The sequence below is a fragment of the Heteronotia binoei genome, chromosome 9 (genome assembly GCF_032191835.1).
Source record: "Heteronotia binoei isolate CCM8104 ecotype False Entrance Well chromosome 9, APGP_CSIRO_Hbin_v1, whole genome shotgun sequence".
NCBI lineage: Eukaryota > Metazoa > Chordata > Lepidosauria > Squamata > Gekkonidae > Heteronotia > Heteronotia binoei.
In genome coordinates this window covers 123431379-123448539 of record NC_083231.1, presented here as the reverse complement: position 1 = coordinate 123448539, position 17161 = coordinate 123431379, and the positions used below count along the sequence as shown (strand labels likewise).

The following is a 17161-nucleotide window of genomic DNA, read 5'->3' as shown; positions in this document are numbered from 1 at the left end:
ATGCACGGGACCGTGTAGACTCGCCTTCTCTTTAGACGCACCGAGCCAGTTTGGTGGAGTGGTTAAGTGCGCGGGTTTGATTCCCCACTTCTCCACTTGCACCTGCTGGAATGGCCTTGGGTCAGCCATAGTTCTCGCAGGAGTTGTCCTCGAAAGGGCAGCTTTTGAGGGAGGTCTCTCAGCCCCACCCACCTCTGTTGTGGGGGTGGGGGGGTGGAGGTAAAGGAGATTGTGAGCCACTCTGAGATTCAGAGTATAGGGCGGGACATATATCCAGTATCTTCAAATCCAGCATATTCTTCATAAATCAAGGAGGTCAGGGTATTTGCCGGAATTTGCTGCAGCTCCGTGCTAAACTGCTCGGGCGTCTACTTGGCAGGCAGACTGCAGAAGGTCCCCGGTTCAATCCCCAGTGAAAAAGGACCAGGCGGGAAGTGATGGGAAAGAGCCGCTGCCAGTCTGAGCAGCGGACAAGACCGGCCTTGAAAGACCCCAGGGGTCTGATTCAGTAGAAGGCAGCTTCACCTAAGAACGTAAGAGAAGCCATGTTGGATCAGGCCAATGGCCCCTCCAGTCCAACACTCTGTGTCACATAAGAACATAAGAGAAGCCATGTTGGATCAGGCCAATGGCCCCTCCAGTCCAACACTCTGGGTCACAGAAGAACGTAAGAGAAGCCATGTTGGATCAGGCCAATGGCCCCTCCAGTCCAACACTCTGGGTCACACAGTGGTCAAAAAACCCAATAGCCATCAGGAGGTCCACCAGTGGGGCTAGAAGCCCTCCCACTGTGCCCCTCCCAAGCACCAAGAATACAGAGCATCCGTGCCCCAGACAGAGAGTTCCAACAATACGCTGTGGCTAAGAGCCACTGATGGACCTCTGCTCCAGATGTTGATCCAATCCCCTCTTGAAGCTGGCTATGCTTGTAGCCGCCGCCACCTCCTGTGGCAGTGAATTCCACACGTTAATCACCCTTTGGGTGAAGAAGTCCTTCCTTTTATCCGTTCTAACCCGACTGCTCGGCAATTTCATGGAATGCCCACGAGTTCTTGTATGGTGAGAAAGGCAGAAAAGGACTTCTTTCTCTGCCTTCTCTGTCCCATGCAGAATCTTGGAAACCTCTCTCCTGTCACCCCGCAGTCGACGTTTCTGTGTCCGCCGAGGGCTCCACGCCAAAGGCAGCAGCTGAGATCGTGGGTCGCTGCCTGGAACACGAGGGCGCGAAATGCATGGGACCGTGTAGACGCCCCTTCTCTTTAGACGCACTCTTTAGCAATTTTGATGTTACCTTCAAGCCGGGCGGAGCGCCTAAGCAGATGGGTGACGCGGGAGGCGGTTTCCGGAGTCACAGTTCACTTTTTCAGATAACGCTGAACGTGTAAATCGCAGCCCACGTGTAGCCCGGTACTGGCTCTCAGTTTCGTTTGCGAAGGGAAACTGGGTTGGCTCTTTCTCACAAACGGATGCCGGCGTGTACAGGCGGAGGGTGCCTTCCGGGCAACGTGTGAAAAGGGCTCCCGTGCTCTCCTATCCCCGTGAAGAGTCATGCTTCCATTTCCCCACATCTCTGAGAGCCAGTTTGGGGTCGTGGTGGAGTGAGAGGACTCTTAGCTGGGAGAAGCGGGTTTGATTCCCCACTCCTCCACTTGCAGCTGCTGGGATGGCCTCGGGTCAGCCAGAGCTCTCGCAGGAGTTGTCCTTGAAAGGGCAGCTGCTGTGGAAGCCCTCTCAGCCCCACCCACCTCACAGGGTGTCTGCTGTGGGGGGAGAAGATGTAGGGAATTGTAAGCCGCTCTGAGTCTCTGATTCAGAGAGAAGGGCGGGGTATAAATCTTCTTCTTCTTCTTGGCGATTCTCTGTCTCTGTTGATCCGGAAGCGGTGTCTCCACCAGCCTTTCCTGATTTGGAGGACTGGGCTCGTGTCCCAGCTGGGATTCCCAAGGAAGGCTGGGGACTGTGGGAAACTTCTCCCCCGATGTCTGACGGTTCTCTGGACCGACACGCTGCGCCTAACTCGGCCCCCCGCCTCAGAAAACAGGCCGCTGGGTTGGGTGACCTCAGTTGCTGCGGAGTCAGGCCGCCGGTCCCGGCTTCCTCGGCTTGGCTAGGCTGGAGACGGGGACCGAGGGATCCCTTCGGGCTGAGCTTCCGAGCCCGGTGGTGGAAGTAAGGGTGTGTGGGGGGGAGAGAGACAGAGAGACAGAAACAGAGAGGCACAGAGAGAGAGAGACACACAGAGAGAGAGACTGAGAGAGAAACAGAGCGACAGAGACAGAAGCAGAGAGACAGAGACAGAAAGAGACAGAGAGAAAGACAGAGAGAGAGAAACAGAGAGAAATACAGTGAGAGAGAGAGAGAGACGGAGAGAGACAGAAACAGAGAGAGAGAGAGAGAGAAGCAGAGAGAGAGACAGAGAGAGAAAGAGACATAGAGAGAAAGAGACAGAGAGAAAGACAGAGAGACAGAGAGAGAGAAACAGAGAGAAATACAAAGAGAGAGAGAGAGACGGAGAGAGAGACAGAGACAGAAGCAGAGAGAGAGACAGAGAGAGAAAGAGACAGAGAGAAACACAGAGAGACAGAGAGAAACAGAGAGAAATACACAGAGAGACAGAGGGAGAGAGAGACGGAGAGAGACAGAAACAGAGAGAGAGACAGAGAGAAAGACAAAGAGACAGAGAGAGAGAAACAGAGAGAGAGACACAGAGAGAGAGAGACAGAAAGAGAGACAGAGACAGAAGCAGAGAGAGAGAAACAGAGAGAGACAGAGAGAGAGACGGAGAGAGAGACAGAGAGAGAGATGGAGAGAGGGACAGAGAGCGACAGAGAGAGAGACAGAGAAAAGAAACAGAGAAAGACAGGGAGAGACAGAGAGAGAGAGCGACAGAGACAGAGACAGAAGCAGAGAGAGAGAGAAATTCCTATGCTAGCTCCAAGGTTGCTCCTGCATTCCAGCGCCTCTTCATCTTGGCCTCGGTCCTCTCTAGGAGGCGTTTGGAGCATTTCTTCTTAAAATGCCCCCCCCCGAAAAAAGCAGGAGGCTGAACTGCGGGGGGGGGGGCAAATGCCGAAGTGCCCGGTGGCACCAGGAAGACGACCGCGTTGCTGGCAGCGGCAGCTCTGTCGCCTGCAGGGCGGGTGGTGACCGCTCGGTCAGTGGAGAAAAGGGCGGTAGTGTATAGGGAGACACACACACACACACACACACCCGGCCTGGCTCCGGTCCCCGCGGCTATTTGGAGTCTGTCTGATGCCCCAGGACGGTCTGCCGCCCTCCCTTCCTTCGAAGCAGAGAAAAGGGCGAATTGGGCCTTGTCGGATATTCTTCGAGAAAAGAATCGAGCGGAGTTTCAAATGAGCAGCGCAGCAGAACATATGCGGAGAGCCCGCGCGTGTTTAGAAGAATATGGTTGCTTTAGTTAAAACTACAAGGGGAGGGAAAACTGGGAAGAAAAATAGCAGCCACGAATTTCTACATCTTTACAGCTAGAGAACAAATCTAGGAATGGCCTCTCTTCTCCCAACTTAGACAAAGGGAGGAAGAGAACCACAAAATGCAGAAGAGCCAACAAATCGATTTCCAGTCACAGCACGCAGTTCCAGGTGGTTAAAGTAAGAAGGTAAGAATGTCCTACAGACATTCTCTCTTTAACTCACAGGCAATGTCCAAGCGGGAGATTCGGATAGCCAAAGATAAATTATTTCGAACTTTCGCTTCGCTGAGGAAGAAACCCGCCCTAAATTTGTCAAACGGTTTCTAAAACCATTAAGTCGATTGGGGAGGAGGGGCAGGAGGCCACGTCCTCCCCACCTCTTCCAGGTGAGAGGTTTCCCTGCCATCTTGGAAAAGAAAACGGTGTTCCCACTCAACGCCCCCCCTCCCCTCTCTTCTAACTCTAGAAGTAAACGTCGAGGTAGTTCCCTGTGCAAACACCAGTCGTTTTCTAACTCTAGAAAGATTACAAGCGGGCAGCCTTGTTGGTCTGAAGCAGCTGGACAAAGCAAGTCCAGTTGCACCTTTAAGACCAACCAATTTTTATTGAGAACGTGTAAGCTTTGCTCACTGTGCTGGAGTCCTCGTCTGATGACGTGTGCTTAAGATAAGCGCATGAAAGTTTACGTTCTAACTAAAAGTGAGTTGGTCTTAAAGGTGGCGCTTGACTCCTAAGAACATAAGAGAAGCCCTGTTGGATCGGGCCAGTGGCCCATCCAGTCCAACACTCTGTGTCACAGAAGAACATAAGAGAAGCCCTGTTGGATCAGGCCAGTGGCCCATCCAGACCAACATTCTGTGTCACATAAGAACATAAGAGAAGCCCTGTTGGATCAGGCCAGTGGCCCATCCAGTCCAACACCCTGTGTCACATAAGAACATAAGAGAAGCCCTGTTGGATCGGGCCAGTGGCCCATCCAGTCCAACACTCTGTGTCACATAAGAACATAATAAGAGAAGCCATGTTGGATCAGGCCAGTGGCCCATCCAGTCCAACACTCTGTGTCACATAAGAACATAATAAGAGAAGCCATGTTGGATCAGGCCAGTGGCCCATCCAGTCCAACACTCTGTGTCACATAAGAACATAAGAGAAGCCCTGTTGGATCAGGCCAGTGGCCCATCCAGTCCAACACTCTGTGCCACATAAGAACATAAGAGAAGCCATGTTGGATCAGGCCAATGGCCCATCCAGTCCAACACTCTGTGTCACATAAGAACATAAGAGAAGCCCTGTTGGATCAGGCCAGTGGCCCATCCAGTCCAACACTCTGTGTCACATAAGAGAAGCCATGTTGGATCAGGCCAGTGGCCCATCCAGTCCAACACTCTGTGTCACATAAGAACATAATAAGAGAAGCCATGTTGGATCAGGCCAGTGGCCCATCCAGTCCAACACTCTGTGTCACATAAGAACATAAGAGAAGCCATGTTGGATCAGGCCAGTGGCCCATCCAGTCCAACACTCTGTGTCACATAAGAACATAATAAGAGAAGCCATGTTGGATCAGGCCAGTGGCCCATCCAGTCCAACACTTTGTGTCACAGAAGAACATAAGAGAAGCCCTGTTGGATCAGGCCACTGGCCCATCCAGTCCAACACTCTGTGTCACAGAAGAACATAAGAGAAGCCCTGTTGGATCAGGCCACTGGCCCATCCAGTCCAACACTCTGTGTCACATAAGAACATAAGAGAAGCCCTGTTGGATCAGGCCACTGGCCCATCCAGTCCAACACTCTATGTCACAGAAGAACATAAGAGAAGCCCTGTTGGATCAGGCCAGTGGCCCATCCAGTCCAACACTCTGTGTCACATAAGAACATAAGAGAAGCCCTGTTGGATCAGGCCAGTGGCCCATCCAGTCCAACACTCTGTGTCACATAAGAACATAAGAGAAGCCATGTTGGATCAGGCCAATGGCCCATCCAGTCCAACACTCTGTGTCACATAAGAACATAAGAGAAGCCCTGTTGGATCAGGCCAGTGGCCCATCCAGTCCAACACTCTGTGTCACATAAGAACATAAGAGAAGCCCTGTTAGATCAGGCCAATGGTCCATCCAGTCCAACACTCTGTGTCACACAGTGGCCAAAATATGTGTGTGTATACACACACACACATATACTGTGGCTAATAGCCACTGATGGACCTCTGCTGCATATTTTTATCCAAACCCCTCTTGAAGTTGTCTATGCTTGTAGCCGCCACCACCTCCTGTGGCAGTGAATTCCACTGTTAATCGCCCTTTGTGTTAATCGCCCTTTGGGTGAAGAAGGACTTCCTTTCTTATGTTCTTATTTCTTATGTTCTCTCTCTCTCTCTGTCTCCCTCTTTGCTTCTGCCTCTGTCGCTCTCTGTCTCTGTTTCCGTCTCTCCTTGTTTGTTTAACACTAGAAAGAAAAAAGGAAAAGGTCCCCTGGGCAAGCACCAGTCGTTTCCGACTCTGAGGTGACGTTGCTTTCACAACGTTTCCACGGCAGACTTTTTTTACGGGGTGGTTTGCCCTTGCCTTCCCCAGTCCTCTCCGCTTCCCCCCCCCCGACTCATTTGACCGACCTCGGAAGGATGGAAGGCTGAGTAAACCTCGAGCCGGCTTGCTGAACCCAGCTTCCGCTGGGATTGAACTCAGGTCGTGACTCGTGAGCAGAGGGCTCCGACTGCAGGACTGCAGCTTTGCCACTCCGCGCCACGGGGCTCTTTAACTCTAGAAACGAAACCCCAAAAGCGAACGGATCTTTTTTTTTGCTCTCCTTCGAGAGAGGGGGAAGAAACCCGGCCGCCGTTCTCTGGGGCAATGCCCAGCCCAGGCCTTGTGGAAGGGAAAGCGCCTCCCTGGATCTGGACCCTAGAAGATGCCCCCTCCCCCCATGAAGGCGCCTGGAGACTTTCCCCTTCGAACCCGCAGCCGGGGCTGGAACACTTTTCCTTTTACTCCTCGGAAGACACCGTCGAATCCCCGGGTGCTGCTAGACGGAGAAGGAAGCGCTTGCCAGAGGCTCTTTCCGGGCCCAAACCGGATTCCCGCGGATTTCGACTATTCTCCCTGAAACCAGGGAAATCCACTTTCAGAACTGAACCGGCCACGATCCTGCCGGGAAAGTTTCCTGGCTTCACCGGAATGAATTCCGTTTTGCCAGGAGACCTTCCCGGGGCTTCGCTCCTGGGGTCGCCGCTCCCCCCACTCAAAATAGACCTTTTCCTCTTTAGAAATGGCTCCAGTCTCCCGCCCTTCCGAAGAGTTCCCTCTACGGAGACCTCGGGCGACAAGAGGAAGGGCGAGCGCCGAGGAGGGGAGGGGGGGGGAGGAGAGAAAGAAACGTGACCCGGATTATTTCCAGAAGGAAATTCTTGCCCGGATTTCGGAAATGAAGAACCGAAATACAGATCTATACAGCCGGGCGTTCACAAAGCCTTCGAGGGAAGTTTAATGTTGACATACACGCATAGACTATCTATCTATCTATCTATCTATCTATCTATCTATCTATCTATCTATCTATCTATCTATCTATCTATCTATCTATCTATCTATCTATCTATCTATCTATCTATCTGTCTGTCTGTCTGTCTGTCTGTCTGTCTGTCTGTCTGTCTGTCTGTCTGTCTGTCTGTCTGTCTGTCTGTCTGTCTGTCTATTATCTATCATAATGTGGGTTAATAGATCGTCTATCTATCTATCTATCTATCTATCTATCTATCTATCTATCTATCTATCTATCTATCTATCTATCTATCTATCTCTTACATCATGTATGGGTTAATAGATCATCTCTCTCTCTCTCATCTGTCCGTCCGTCTGTCTGTCTCTCTCCTGGTGATCTGGGCTTTTTAATTCGTTTCGGAAGGTCTATTTTGCGATTCAAACCCTTGCCATCCATTCTCCCCGATTCTCAGTTACCCCCGTGCGAAAGCGTGACAAGTCGAAGCGGCGGCCAAGTGGAGGATTCAGAAGGCTGAATAACAACAGCGTGAGGGTCCCAGGCGCCCCCAAATCGCGCTCCGGCGCACCCCTCCCCGGGAATATTGCGCAGGGCCCCGGGGCTCTCCCCCCCCCCCCCAGCCCCGCCGCAGTCAATCGCCTCCATTTTGTCCGGGCTCCGGGCTGGCGTTAAAATGGAGGCAAGCAAGGCCTCGTTTTCTGGACCCACCACGAGCCGGCCTCTGCAAGCCGCTGGAGAATCCGGATTAGAGCTCTTGCCGAAGGCAGAAGGCGGGCGGCTGGGAGATTTTGCAGAAGAGGCGGTGGAAACCCGCAAGCCCGGCGGGTGGAAAAGCGGCCAGGCCCGGGCCCCAGAGCGCCACGAAGGCCTGGAACCCAGCGGAGCGCCGGAGAGCCGGCTGCGCCCTCAACTGCCGCGGTCTCTGTCTGGCGGGCGCATCGGCTGCAAAAGAGACCGTCTCCAAACGCAGCAAGGGGGCGAACCCCCAAGGCAAGAGCGTGTCCCGCGCAGGTCCCTCCTCGGGGCCCCTTTACTCGGGTGTAAACCAAGGGGGGAAGGCAGGCGTGGCCCTGCTCCCAGCGCTGGTGGCGGCGCCGGTGGGGAGTTTCGGGCGGGCTGGAGGTTCCTGCCGGGTTCTGAAATGCAAAGTCGAAGGGCAGGTTTCGGTGCCAGCCGGGCCGTTTCCCCTCCCGAGAGGAGGCGGCTAGGAAGAAAGCTTTGGGCAGCACGGTCTTTCAGCCAGGATCCGGCCCCGAAGGACTGGAGCCGAAAGGCTGGCCGGCGCTTCTGCTCCAACCCGGCCTTAGCGCTCCAGCCAAACCCGCCTGGTTTTGACCCCGGAGGCCGGCGTACGTTTGGCCCAGGCCCGGGCCACGATCCTGCCACTGGCGGCTCCTGCCGGCTCAAGGGGAACGATTTCCGCGGGGGGTTTGATTCCGGGCGCAAACCCGGAGGGGCGTCGGTCCCTTTGCTTGGAGCCGCTTCCTTCGCGCTCTTCGGGCTCCGTTCGAGGTCAGGGCGACTTTCGGCGTCTTTCTCGCAGGAAAACAACAACAACCTTTTTCTAACGACGGGCCAATGCTATTCGGCGCCCTTCCCCTCCTCCCGCTCTGTTATTACCCTACTTCCGAGTAAGCCGACCAATTCCGCACGAGGCTTTGAATCCTCGTTTCGCCCTGTCCTCAAGCTGACCTTCTACACTCAAATCAGAGAATCATACAGTCGGTTTCTCTGATTCTGTAATTCTAGGCCTAGAATGTCAGTTTGGAGACCGAGTTTTTGTTTTTTTTTGTATTGACATACTCAAATAAGGGCTATTGGCTGTTTATCTTATTACCCAGGGGTGGCCAACGGAAGCTCGCCAGATGTGGGTTTTTTTTGCCTACAACTCCCATCAGCCCCAGCCAGCATGGCCAATGGCTGGGGCTGATGGGAGTTGTAGGCAAAAAAAACATCTGGAGAGCTACCCTTGGCCACCCCTGAGTCATATACTAACTCGTCTTCCACTATATTTTAATATATTCTTCCCCCCCCCCCCCTAATGGCAAACTAGAATGATGTTATAAACTCTTGAGAAACGAATGCCCTCTATTTAAACCCAGGACAAGGCCAGAATGACACCCAGATTTATGGCCCTTCGCACCTATGACATCAAGCTGCCTTTTTTTTGATCACCCTCCACTGTTGTTTCAGCCCAGTTAACAACACGAAACGAACAAACACAGACCCCCAATTTGAGATTCTTTGAACCTGCTAAAAACATTCCTATGGTTCTATATACCAGCTCACTGCCCACTTTCTCTATATTAAGGACTGCCTGCCGTTCCATTTCTGTCTGATGAAGTCTGCTTAGAGCACACGAAAGCTGGCGTTCTGAATAAGACTTCGTTGGTCTTAAAGGTGCCACTTGTCTACTACTTTGTGAAAGCGGTGTTCGTGCTGGGGGTGGGGGGAGGGTAGATTGCCGGAAGGGTGTTTCTGGGTCTCCCCGCGTCCTTCCAATTTATTACACTATTTCTCCGTTTGATCCTAAGTTTGTAGCAGTTTGCACTCTTCGTGTATTTCGTCTGAAGAAGCCTGCATGCGCACGAGAGCTTCCATTCTGAATAAAACTTCGTCGGTCTTCAAGGTGCAACTGGACTCCTCCTTTTTTGTACCTTCCAGACTTAGTTTGCGTGAGACGCGGCGTCTCCCTTCTTCAACTACAGGCCTGGGAACTCGGAGGCTGCTAAAGACAGGAGTTGCTGGCCGAGTTAAGGCGCCTCCGGCTAGGCCCGGCTTCTCCGAAGGTACCCAGAGCCCCGGTCCGAATAAACCCGGGAACCTTGGGGTGCCGCCCACCTCCCCAAGGGGGCAGAGTCCTTGCAACCCCGTGCGCCACCATCTGCTCCGTCTCGGGCTTACCACGAGGCCACCCCAGCAAACTTGGTGCATGCGGGGAGAGCGAAGCGGGCCAGCCTGGGAGGGACAAGCCAGCATCCCTAGAACGATGTGGGAAGCTTGGCGAGGGGGGCTGAGTGGGCGAGAATCTCTTCGAAAAAAACACTTTCTTGGTAGGAACCGAAAGAGAGAGCTTGGGGCCGGGGGAGACCGGAGCAGAGCAGAAATATTTACTGCATATAGCCCAAGGCCTTCACAATGGAAAATTAATTTTAATTAAATTAAATTAAATTTTTAGATTTATATCCCGCCTTTTCCCGCGAGCTGGCTCAGGGCGGCTTACAGCAACAGTTTTAACACTTTCTTGGTCGGTAGGAACCGAAAGAGAGCGCGGAGGGCGGGGGGAGACCAGATCAGAGCAGAAATATTTCCTGTATATAGCCCAAGGCCTTCCCAATGGAAAATGAATTTACCTAAATTAAATTTAATTTACTTTTTAGATTTACATCCCGCCCTTCCCCTCGAGCGGGCTCAGGGCGGCTTACCGCAAAAGTGTAACATGCTGGCAAATTGAACTACAAAACAGCATAAAAGCATACAGCGTAAAAACATGAGGAGGGCACAACATAGCCAGCAGGCGCAAGAAGACATGTCTCCACAACAATGGGACCGCCTTTTCCCATATGTTCCCCAGAAAGCACCGCAGTCAGCGACGCAAAACTTACTCTTATCCCCGGACCAAGGGGATACACAGGCCAGGGCCTTCTCAGTGGCAGCACCAGAAACGTGGAATGCCCTCCCGGAGGCCATAAGGGCCCTGCGGGATCTTTCTCTATTCCGCACGGCCTGCAAAACGGAATTATTTCGGCAGGCCTTCAACACCTAAACCGGGAGAGGATCGTCACCTTGCACCGCGGAGAAACTACTACCATCGTAGCATCACTGCCAGGAAAAAAAAAATAAAGAAGAAGATTCCGGCCTATGCCAAGGTTGAGCAGCACCTAAAAATGCCTGTGAAATGGCTTGATCGTTTTGAAGTACAACTGCAAATGCTTTTTTGAATTGACTTGTCAGCCGCCCCGAGTCCGCTTGCGGAGAGGGCGGGATATGAGACCGAAGCAATAAACGAGACAAACCTCGAGGCAGACGCCCGGGTGCAGAGCGCAGCCGCAGGAACGGTGGAAATACTGGGGAGGCCGCTGGTAACCACTGGGCGCCCCCCGGATCGGCTCCAAGCCCGGCGGAAGAGCTCCGACTCGTTAAGAGCAGAATGATAAAAAGGCCCAACAAAACGGAAAGGTGGCGGCGGGGGCGAGGAGCCAAGCGAACGAATGAATGGGCCTGCTTCTGCGTATTGGAGGGCGGGGGGAGGGTGCCGCAGCGTTGGGGAGAAGCCCAAGAGCTCCTGGGATACGAGAGGAGGCCCCTGCGGATCAGCGACCTAAAACGGCAGCCGACAAGATCGCTCCGTGGATCGTGGCCAAGGGGGAGTTGCCCTCCTGGCCCGCCGACCTGGCAAAACCCAGGCCCGGCCAAATAGGCCCAAATTGCTCCCCTCTGCAGCCCCCCCCCCAGCAGGCTTGGGGGGGGGGGGTGGACGAGCTCTTGCGGAGGGTCTGGGGGCCCGCTGGCCTCTCTCGGCCCCCGCTGGGCTTCCAGGGGTCCCTCCCGCCGCGCCTCCGCACGATCCGCTCCCGCTTGCGCAATTTCGCTTCCAATTTGCCAAAGGAGACCTCGAAGAAGCGCCGGCTGAACAAGGCGCCAGAGGGCCGAAAAGGACCACCTGGGTTCCGGCCTCCGACGGCGGGCAGCGACGCGCGGGAGTCGCAAGAGGGGGGGAATCGTCTGTCTCCCGGCCGAGGCCCGATCCGGCCTGCGCTCAGCGCCCGCCTCTCTCTGCGCCAAGGCCCCAGCTCTGGCTTCCCCGGACATGGGCGCTTGGGAAGACACCGGCGATGGCGGCGAAGCTTCCTTGCTCCCGAGGAGACGCGCCGAGGACCCCGCTGCAGAAGGGGGTTTCGGCGTCACCGGCGCGTTACGCCCGTGCAAAACCGACGGCAATGAGTCATGACAGCCTTTGTTCGTTGGCCCATCTCTCCCTCTACTTCCAGGCAGGCTGCCTCGAACCGCCTGTTCGGCGGAGAACACGCAGAGGGCGCGGCGGACACAGAAACATTTAAATCCGCGAAAAAAATACAAGAAATACAAAGGTCGACCAAACCACCCGCGGCTCCAAAGGCCCAGGGCTCCCCGGGAGAGCTCGGGTTGTTTCCTTTCCCCTCTTTTCATTCGGTTGGTCTCTCCGCCCGCTGCTCTCTGCTTCAGTGCGGCAGACGGGAAAATTCACGCAACATCCTACGATCCCTTCGGAAAAAGGTCAGTCCCCCAACAGTCAACCGGGCAGACGCCCAGAAAAGGGCAGCCCCAACTCCTGCTTCACATTCCTGTCCATAAAGGTCGTCTTAGAAGAGATATTTAAAACAACAGGAACAACAACAACCTGCTACCGGGGTTGTTTTCGGCTCTGGAGTAGCACGGCAAATGTAAACGGATTGCTCTAGTGGACCTGGAGGAGAATTTCTGTTCCTCACAAACTAATTCTTTCTTTCTTTCTTTCTTTCTTTCTTTCTTTCTTTCTTTCTTTCTTTCTTTCTTTCTTTCTTTCTTTCTTTCTTTCTTTCTCTTTCTTTCTTTCTTTCTTTCTTTCTTTCTTTCTTTCTTTCTTTCTTTCTTTCTTTCCCTCTTTCTTTCTTTCTTTCCCTCTTTCTTTCTTTCCCTCTTTCTTTCTTTCCCTCTCTCTTTCCCTCTCTCTTTCTTTCTCTCTTTCTCTCTCTCTTTCTCTTTCTCTCTTTCTTTCTCTCTCTCTTTCTCTCTTTCTTTCTTTCTCTTTCTCTCTTTCTCTCTCTCTTTCTCTCTCTCTTTCTCTTTCTCTCTTTCTCTCTCTTTCTTTCTCTCTCTCTAGAAAAAGTCTCCTAGAAGGCCAGGGATCACATTTCTCCACTAGATAATATTTCCTTTCCTTTCCTTTCCTTTCCTTTCCTTTCCTTTCCTTTCCTTTCCTTCCTTTCTTTCCTTTCCTTTCCTTTCCTTTCCTTTCCTTTCCTTTCCTTTCCTTTCCTTTCCTTTCCTTTCCTTTCCTTTCCTTTCCTTTCCTTCCTTTCCTTTCCTTTCCTTTCCTTTCCTTTCCTTTCCTTTCCTTTCCTACAGGCCCGTCTCCCTTTGTATTCCTCCTGCTCCCTTCATTTTTCACTCCGACACAACCCCGCTCACAAAGGCAGAGTCCCCAGAATCCCATCACAAGTCGATAGGAGACAACGGAGAAGCGCAAACACGGGGCTGAGGGCGAGAGAGAGAGGGCGAAAGGCCTCGGGGTGTGCCCCCACGGGGGCCTAAAACGGTTCCTTTCGGCTCTCGAAACGCATTTTTCCCTTTGCCACGAGGATTGGCTTTGAAAGAGTTCCGCCTTGGGCTGGGGAGACGGAAAACGGAGGCGCGCTGGGAGTGGGGTAGGGCTTTTGTTTGTTGGTTGGTTGGTTTGGGGTTTTTTTGAACAGCGAATCGCCCCTCAGTCCCATCACACACACACACACACACACACACACACCCCAAGCAATGCAGGCCGAAGGCCGGACGTCAATTCCTAGGCCCGGCCCAGCGCCCCTGGCTCAGTTCTCGGCCTTAAAGGAGTCCACCTCTCCCCCCCCCCCCGAGAAAAGGGCAATTCTTGGGGGTCGCCCTGAGTCGGGGCCCTTCGCCAGCTCCTTCTCCTAGTGCCGGGCAAGGCAACGCAGAGCCCAAGAGCTTGCAAGGCCGCTTCGCCTGCATTTCCTACCCGCGAGCCCGAGGACGAACCCGGCCAGGCTGGCGACGAGCGAACGAGAGGCCCAGGCGGCGCAAACAGGCCCTGCTGCGGTTCTTCAAGCTGTTTGGGGTGGTGGATCTGAGGCCTGCCCTCCGGCACCAGAGCCCTGGCCTTCCCCAAATCCAAGAACGGCTCCCTGGGCATAGGGCGCTTGGCGGAGCCGGCCGCTCTTCGCGAGGAAAGGCGGAACACCGGGGCAATCTTAGCCAAAAGTGCCCCTGGAGGCGGCCCAGGCCAGGCGAGCAAAAGCGAGCGGGGTCCACCAGCGCCTCGGCCGCCCATCCCCAACCGGGGCGAAGTTCCACTCGAGGAGGAGGCGCGAAGGGCCGGGGAGACCGGCCTCCAGATCCTCGGGTAGACAAAAGCGGAGCAGGAACGAAGCGCCCGGGAACGGAAGGGAGGCGGCGGGGAACGTTGGAGCCGCTCCAGGCCGGCGGGCCGGACCCACAAACAGAAACAAATAATCTGAAAGCAGGACACACACACGCCCCGCAACACACACCCACACCCCGGCCCCTTCTCGGCTCGGTTTTTTCACCCCAGCGCGATTTGGTTTCCCTTCGCCTGGGAATCCGCCGCGCTCTGGCTGGAACTGCCATCCACAGAAGGGTCTGCTTGGAGCTGGAGAAAAGGGCCAGAGAGGACTCCAGCAGCGGCCCCCGAAAGGTTAACCCAATTTGTGGCGGGGAAGGGGGGGGGTGTTAAGGAGCTTTGGGGTGTCCCCGCCGCCCCTTCTCCAAACACATTTCCAAGCTCGCGTCTTTGGAACGCGGGGAGAGCGGAGTCAACGTGCATCTCGGAGAGGGGGGTTGCTTTATTTACTGGAGTATTTTTAAAAGAGGAGCCCCCCCCCCTTTTTTTCCTTGGTGGAGATTCGGGCTGAGCCTTTGGGGGGGGGTGGCAAGGGGGTCCCGCAGCCGAGCCCAGGAGGCCTTCTGCTCCCCGCCGCCGGCGCTGCTTCCCTTTTCCAAGGCGAAAGGCTCTTAAGGCAAGAGCGTGGAGGGGGGGGGGGGGAGAGAGGGAGAAGGGGGGGGGGAGGAACAGCGTTTCTCCGGCTGATGCTGCGGTGACGCGCTTTCCCTGCGACGAGCCTTTGCCAGACCAGCGGCCACCTGGAATTGTGGCCAGCCAGCCACCCACCCGGGAGCGCCCAGACCCCTCGGCCCCCCAAACACGCATCTCCCGGCGGCTGCAAAGAGGAACCAACCCCCCCCCCCCCAAGCCGTCCTTCTTATCCGGACGATGTAAGGCCGCCTGCCGGCAACCCCCCCCCCCCCGCTTTGCAGCTCCCCGCAGAAATCCAGCATCCCCACCCCCCTAGAAAGACACCCCCCCCCCAATGTCTTTGTACCTCCTAAGAAGCCACCCCCAGTCCCGCCGCATTGGTTCTTTCTCCCCGCCTGGACCGTCTTGGGCCCGCTCTGGTGTGGGGCGGAGGGGAAAAGGAAAGACTCGGAGGGCTGGCGAGGCTCCGGTGGGGAGGGGTGGGGTGGGCACAAGCGGGGCCTCGTGAAACCCCAGAGGGGGGGGACATTTTCCTCGGGAGGGGGGGGAGGCAGGGGACAAGGGGGGTCACGTTCCGGTAAGTTCGGGGCGCAAATCCAGCCGCTTTGGGGGCGAAAAGAGGGGGAGCTGCAGAGGTCCAAAGGCCCGCCGTCTGCGGGGCACAAGTCTCTGGAGGGGCTCGAGAAGGGGGCTGTTGCGAGGGGGCGAAGGCAGGGGAGGAGAGAGGCAATCCCCGGGGGGAGGAGGGGAAGAGAGGCCCGAGGGATGGGAGGTCGTAGGGGGAGAGAAGACGTTCTCTGTCCGGGGCTGGGGCCAAGAGGGGCATCGGTTTTGGGGGTGGCGGGGGGCGTCCCCCCCCCCGTTCCTTACCTCGCACCAGGATCCGGCGGCAGTAGTCCGCCTCGACTCCCCCAGCTTGGCCCTCGGTGTCGGGGGCGCAGGCCTTGGACGAGCCCGGGCTGGAAGCGGATGTCCCCGCGGGCAGTTCCTTGAGTCCTCCTCCCGGCGCCCCGGCTCGCAGCTTGGGCGCCTCCAGCGCCAGGCGGCTCTCCTGGCCTCGCTCCGGGGGGTCTCCGGGCTCCCCCAGCAGGAGGGCTCGCCTGCCGGCCTCGCTCCCCCCATCGCTCATGCCTGGGGGCGCCCCGGCGGGACGGAACACCCACCGGTGCCCCCCTCCACCTTTTCCCTCTCTGCTCCGCTGGGACGCCCCCCACCCGCACCCCGGCGGGGTCAGCAACCGGGGGCCGGCTGCCCCAAGCCCAGCCAACCGGCCAGGGCGAGCCCCATGGCCGGAGGCGAACCCCCCACCTTTCCCCGCAGATGCCTGCCCCCTCCCCCCCCAAAAGAAGGCTTCCTTCTCGCCTGGCCCCCTCCTGGGGACGGCCCCCGGGCAGCCCGGGAGCTCACAGCCGGCCCAGCCCCGTCGACCCCTCGAGCTCCCCTCGGCGCCCCCCCGGGACCCCCTGGAGCCGGAGCCGCCCGGCCATCTCCTCTGCCTGCGCGCTCTGCCGGCTGCCTGCCTCTTGCTCGCTCGCCCGCCCACCCGCCGTCTCTCTCTGATGAGCGAAGGCGGAGAGAGGAGCAAAGGAGGAGAGCGCAGCGCGGCGCCCAGCCCAGCCCAGCCCTCCCTCCCGTGCGCCCGCCTCCCCTTGCCCTCCCGCCGCCCGCCCCTTCGCCGCCTGCAGCTTGCGCTTTGCGCGCCCGGGAGATGGAGGGAGTCGCCCTCTGGGCCAACCTGCAGCGACGCGGTGGAGGCGGTGGGGAGGGAGGAGCGGCAGGAAGAGGAGGGGAGGAGGAAGAGGGGGAGGGGGAGGAGGAAAGAGGAGGGGGGCTGGTCCCTCCAGACCCTGCAGTCGCTTCTCTCCGGGCGCCCTCGCTTCCCCGCCCCCCCGCCTCTCTTCCCCTTGTGCTTCCGAGCGCCCCCCCCCCTCCTCTTTTTGACAACCAGGGGCGGCGCCTGCGAAAGAGAAGGCTCTTCAGAGAGAGCAGAGGAGACGAGGGCGGCCGGCGGAGGAGCCGCTTGGAACCGACTGGAGGCCGCGCACGCGCCGCTTCCTGCCGCCGGAGTCCCGAGTCTTTCCACCGCAAACAAAGAATCGCCCCTCGCAGCCGCGCACGCCCCGCGCTCTCTCGCCTGCCCGCCTTCCAGAAGGAAACTCCCGGTCCCGGAGCAAACAAGCCGAGCCTCACCGAAGAATAACAATAACAGCAACAATAACAATAATAACAATAGCAACAGTATTCTAGAGAGCGAGTTTGGTGTAGTGGTGAAGTGCGCTCCTGAGAGAATCAGGTTTGATTCCCTACTCCTCCACTTGCAGCTGCTGGGATGGCCTTGGGTCAGCCACAGCTCTGGCAGAGGTTGTCCTTGAAAGGGCAGCTGCTGTGAGAGCCCTCTCAGCCCCACTCGCCTCACAGGGTGTCTGTTGTGGGGGAGGAAGGGAAAGGAGATTGTGAGCCGCTCTGAGCCTCTGATTC

At 56.4% G+C, this 17161-nt stretch overlaps 1 protein-coding gene across 1 annotated transcript in view; it reads right to left on the bottom strand.

The window, feature by feature from the left end:
- VAX2 (ventral anterior homeobox 2) overlaps positions 1-15812 on the bottom strand; it is a 61120-nt gene extending 45308 nt beyond the window's left edge. Inside the window, exon 1 of the mRNA XM_060247435.1 lies at positions 15554-15812. Coding sequence (XP_060103418.1) covers positions 15554-15812 — 259 coding nt within the window. The remainder of the gene's footprint in view (positions 1-15553) is intronic.
- Positions 15813-17161: the final 1349 nt, after the last annotated feature.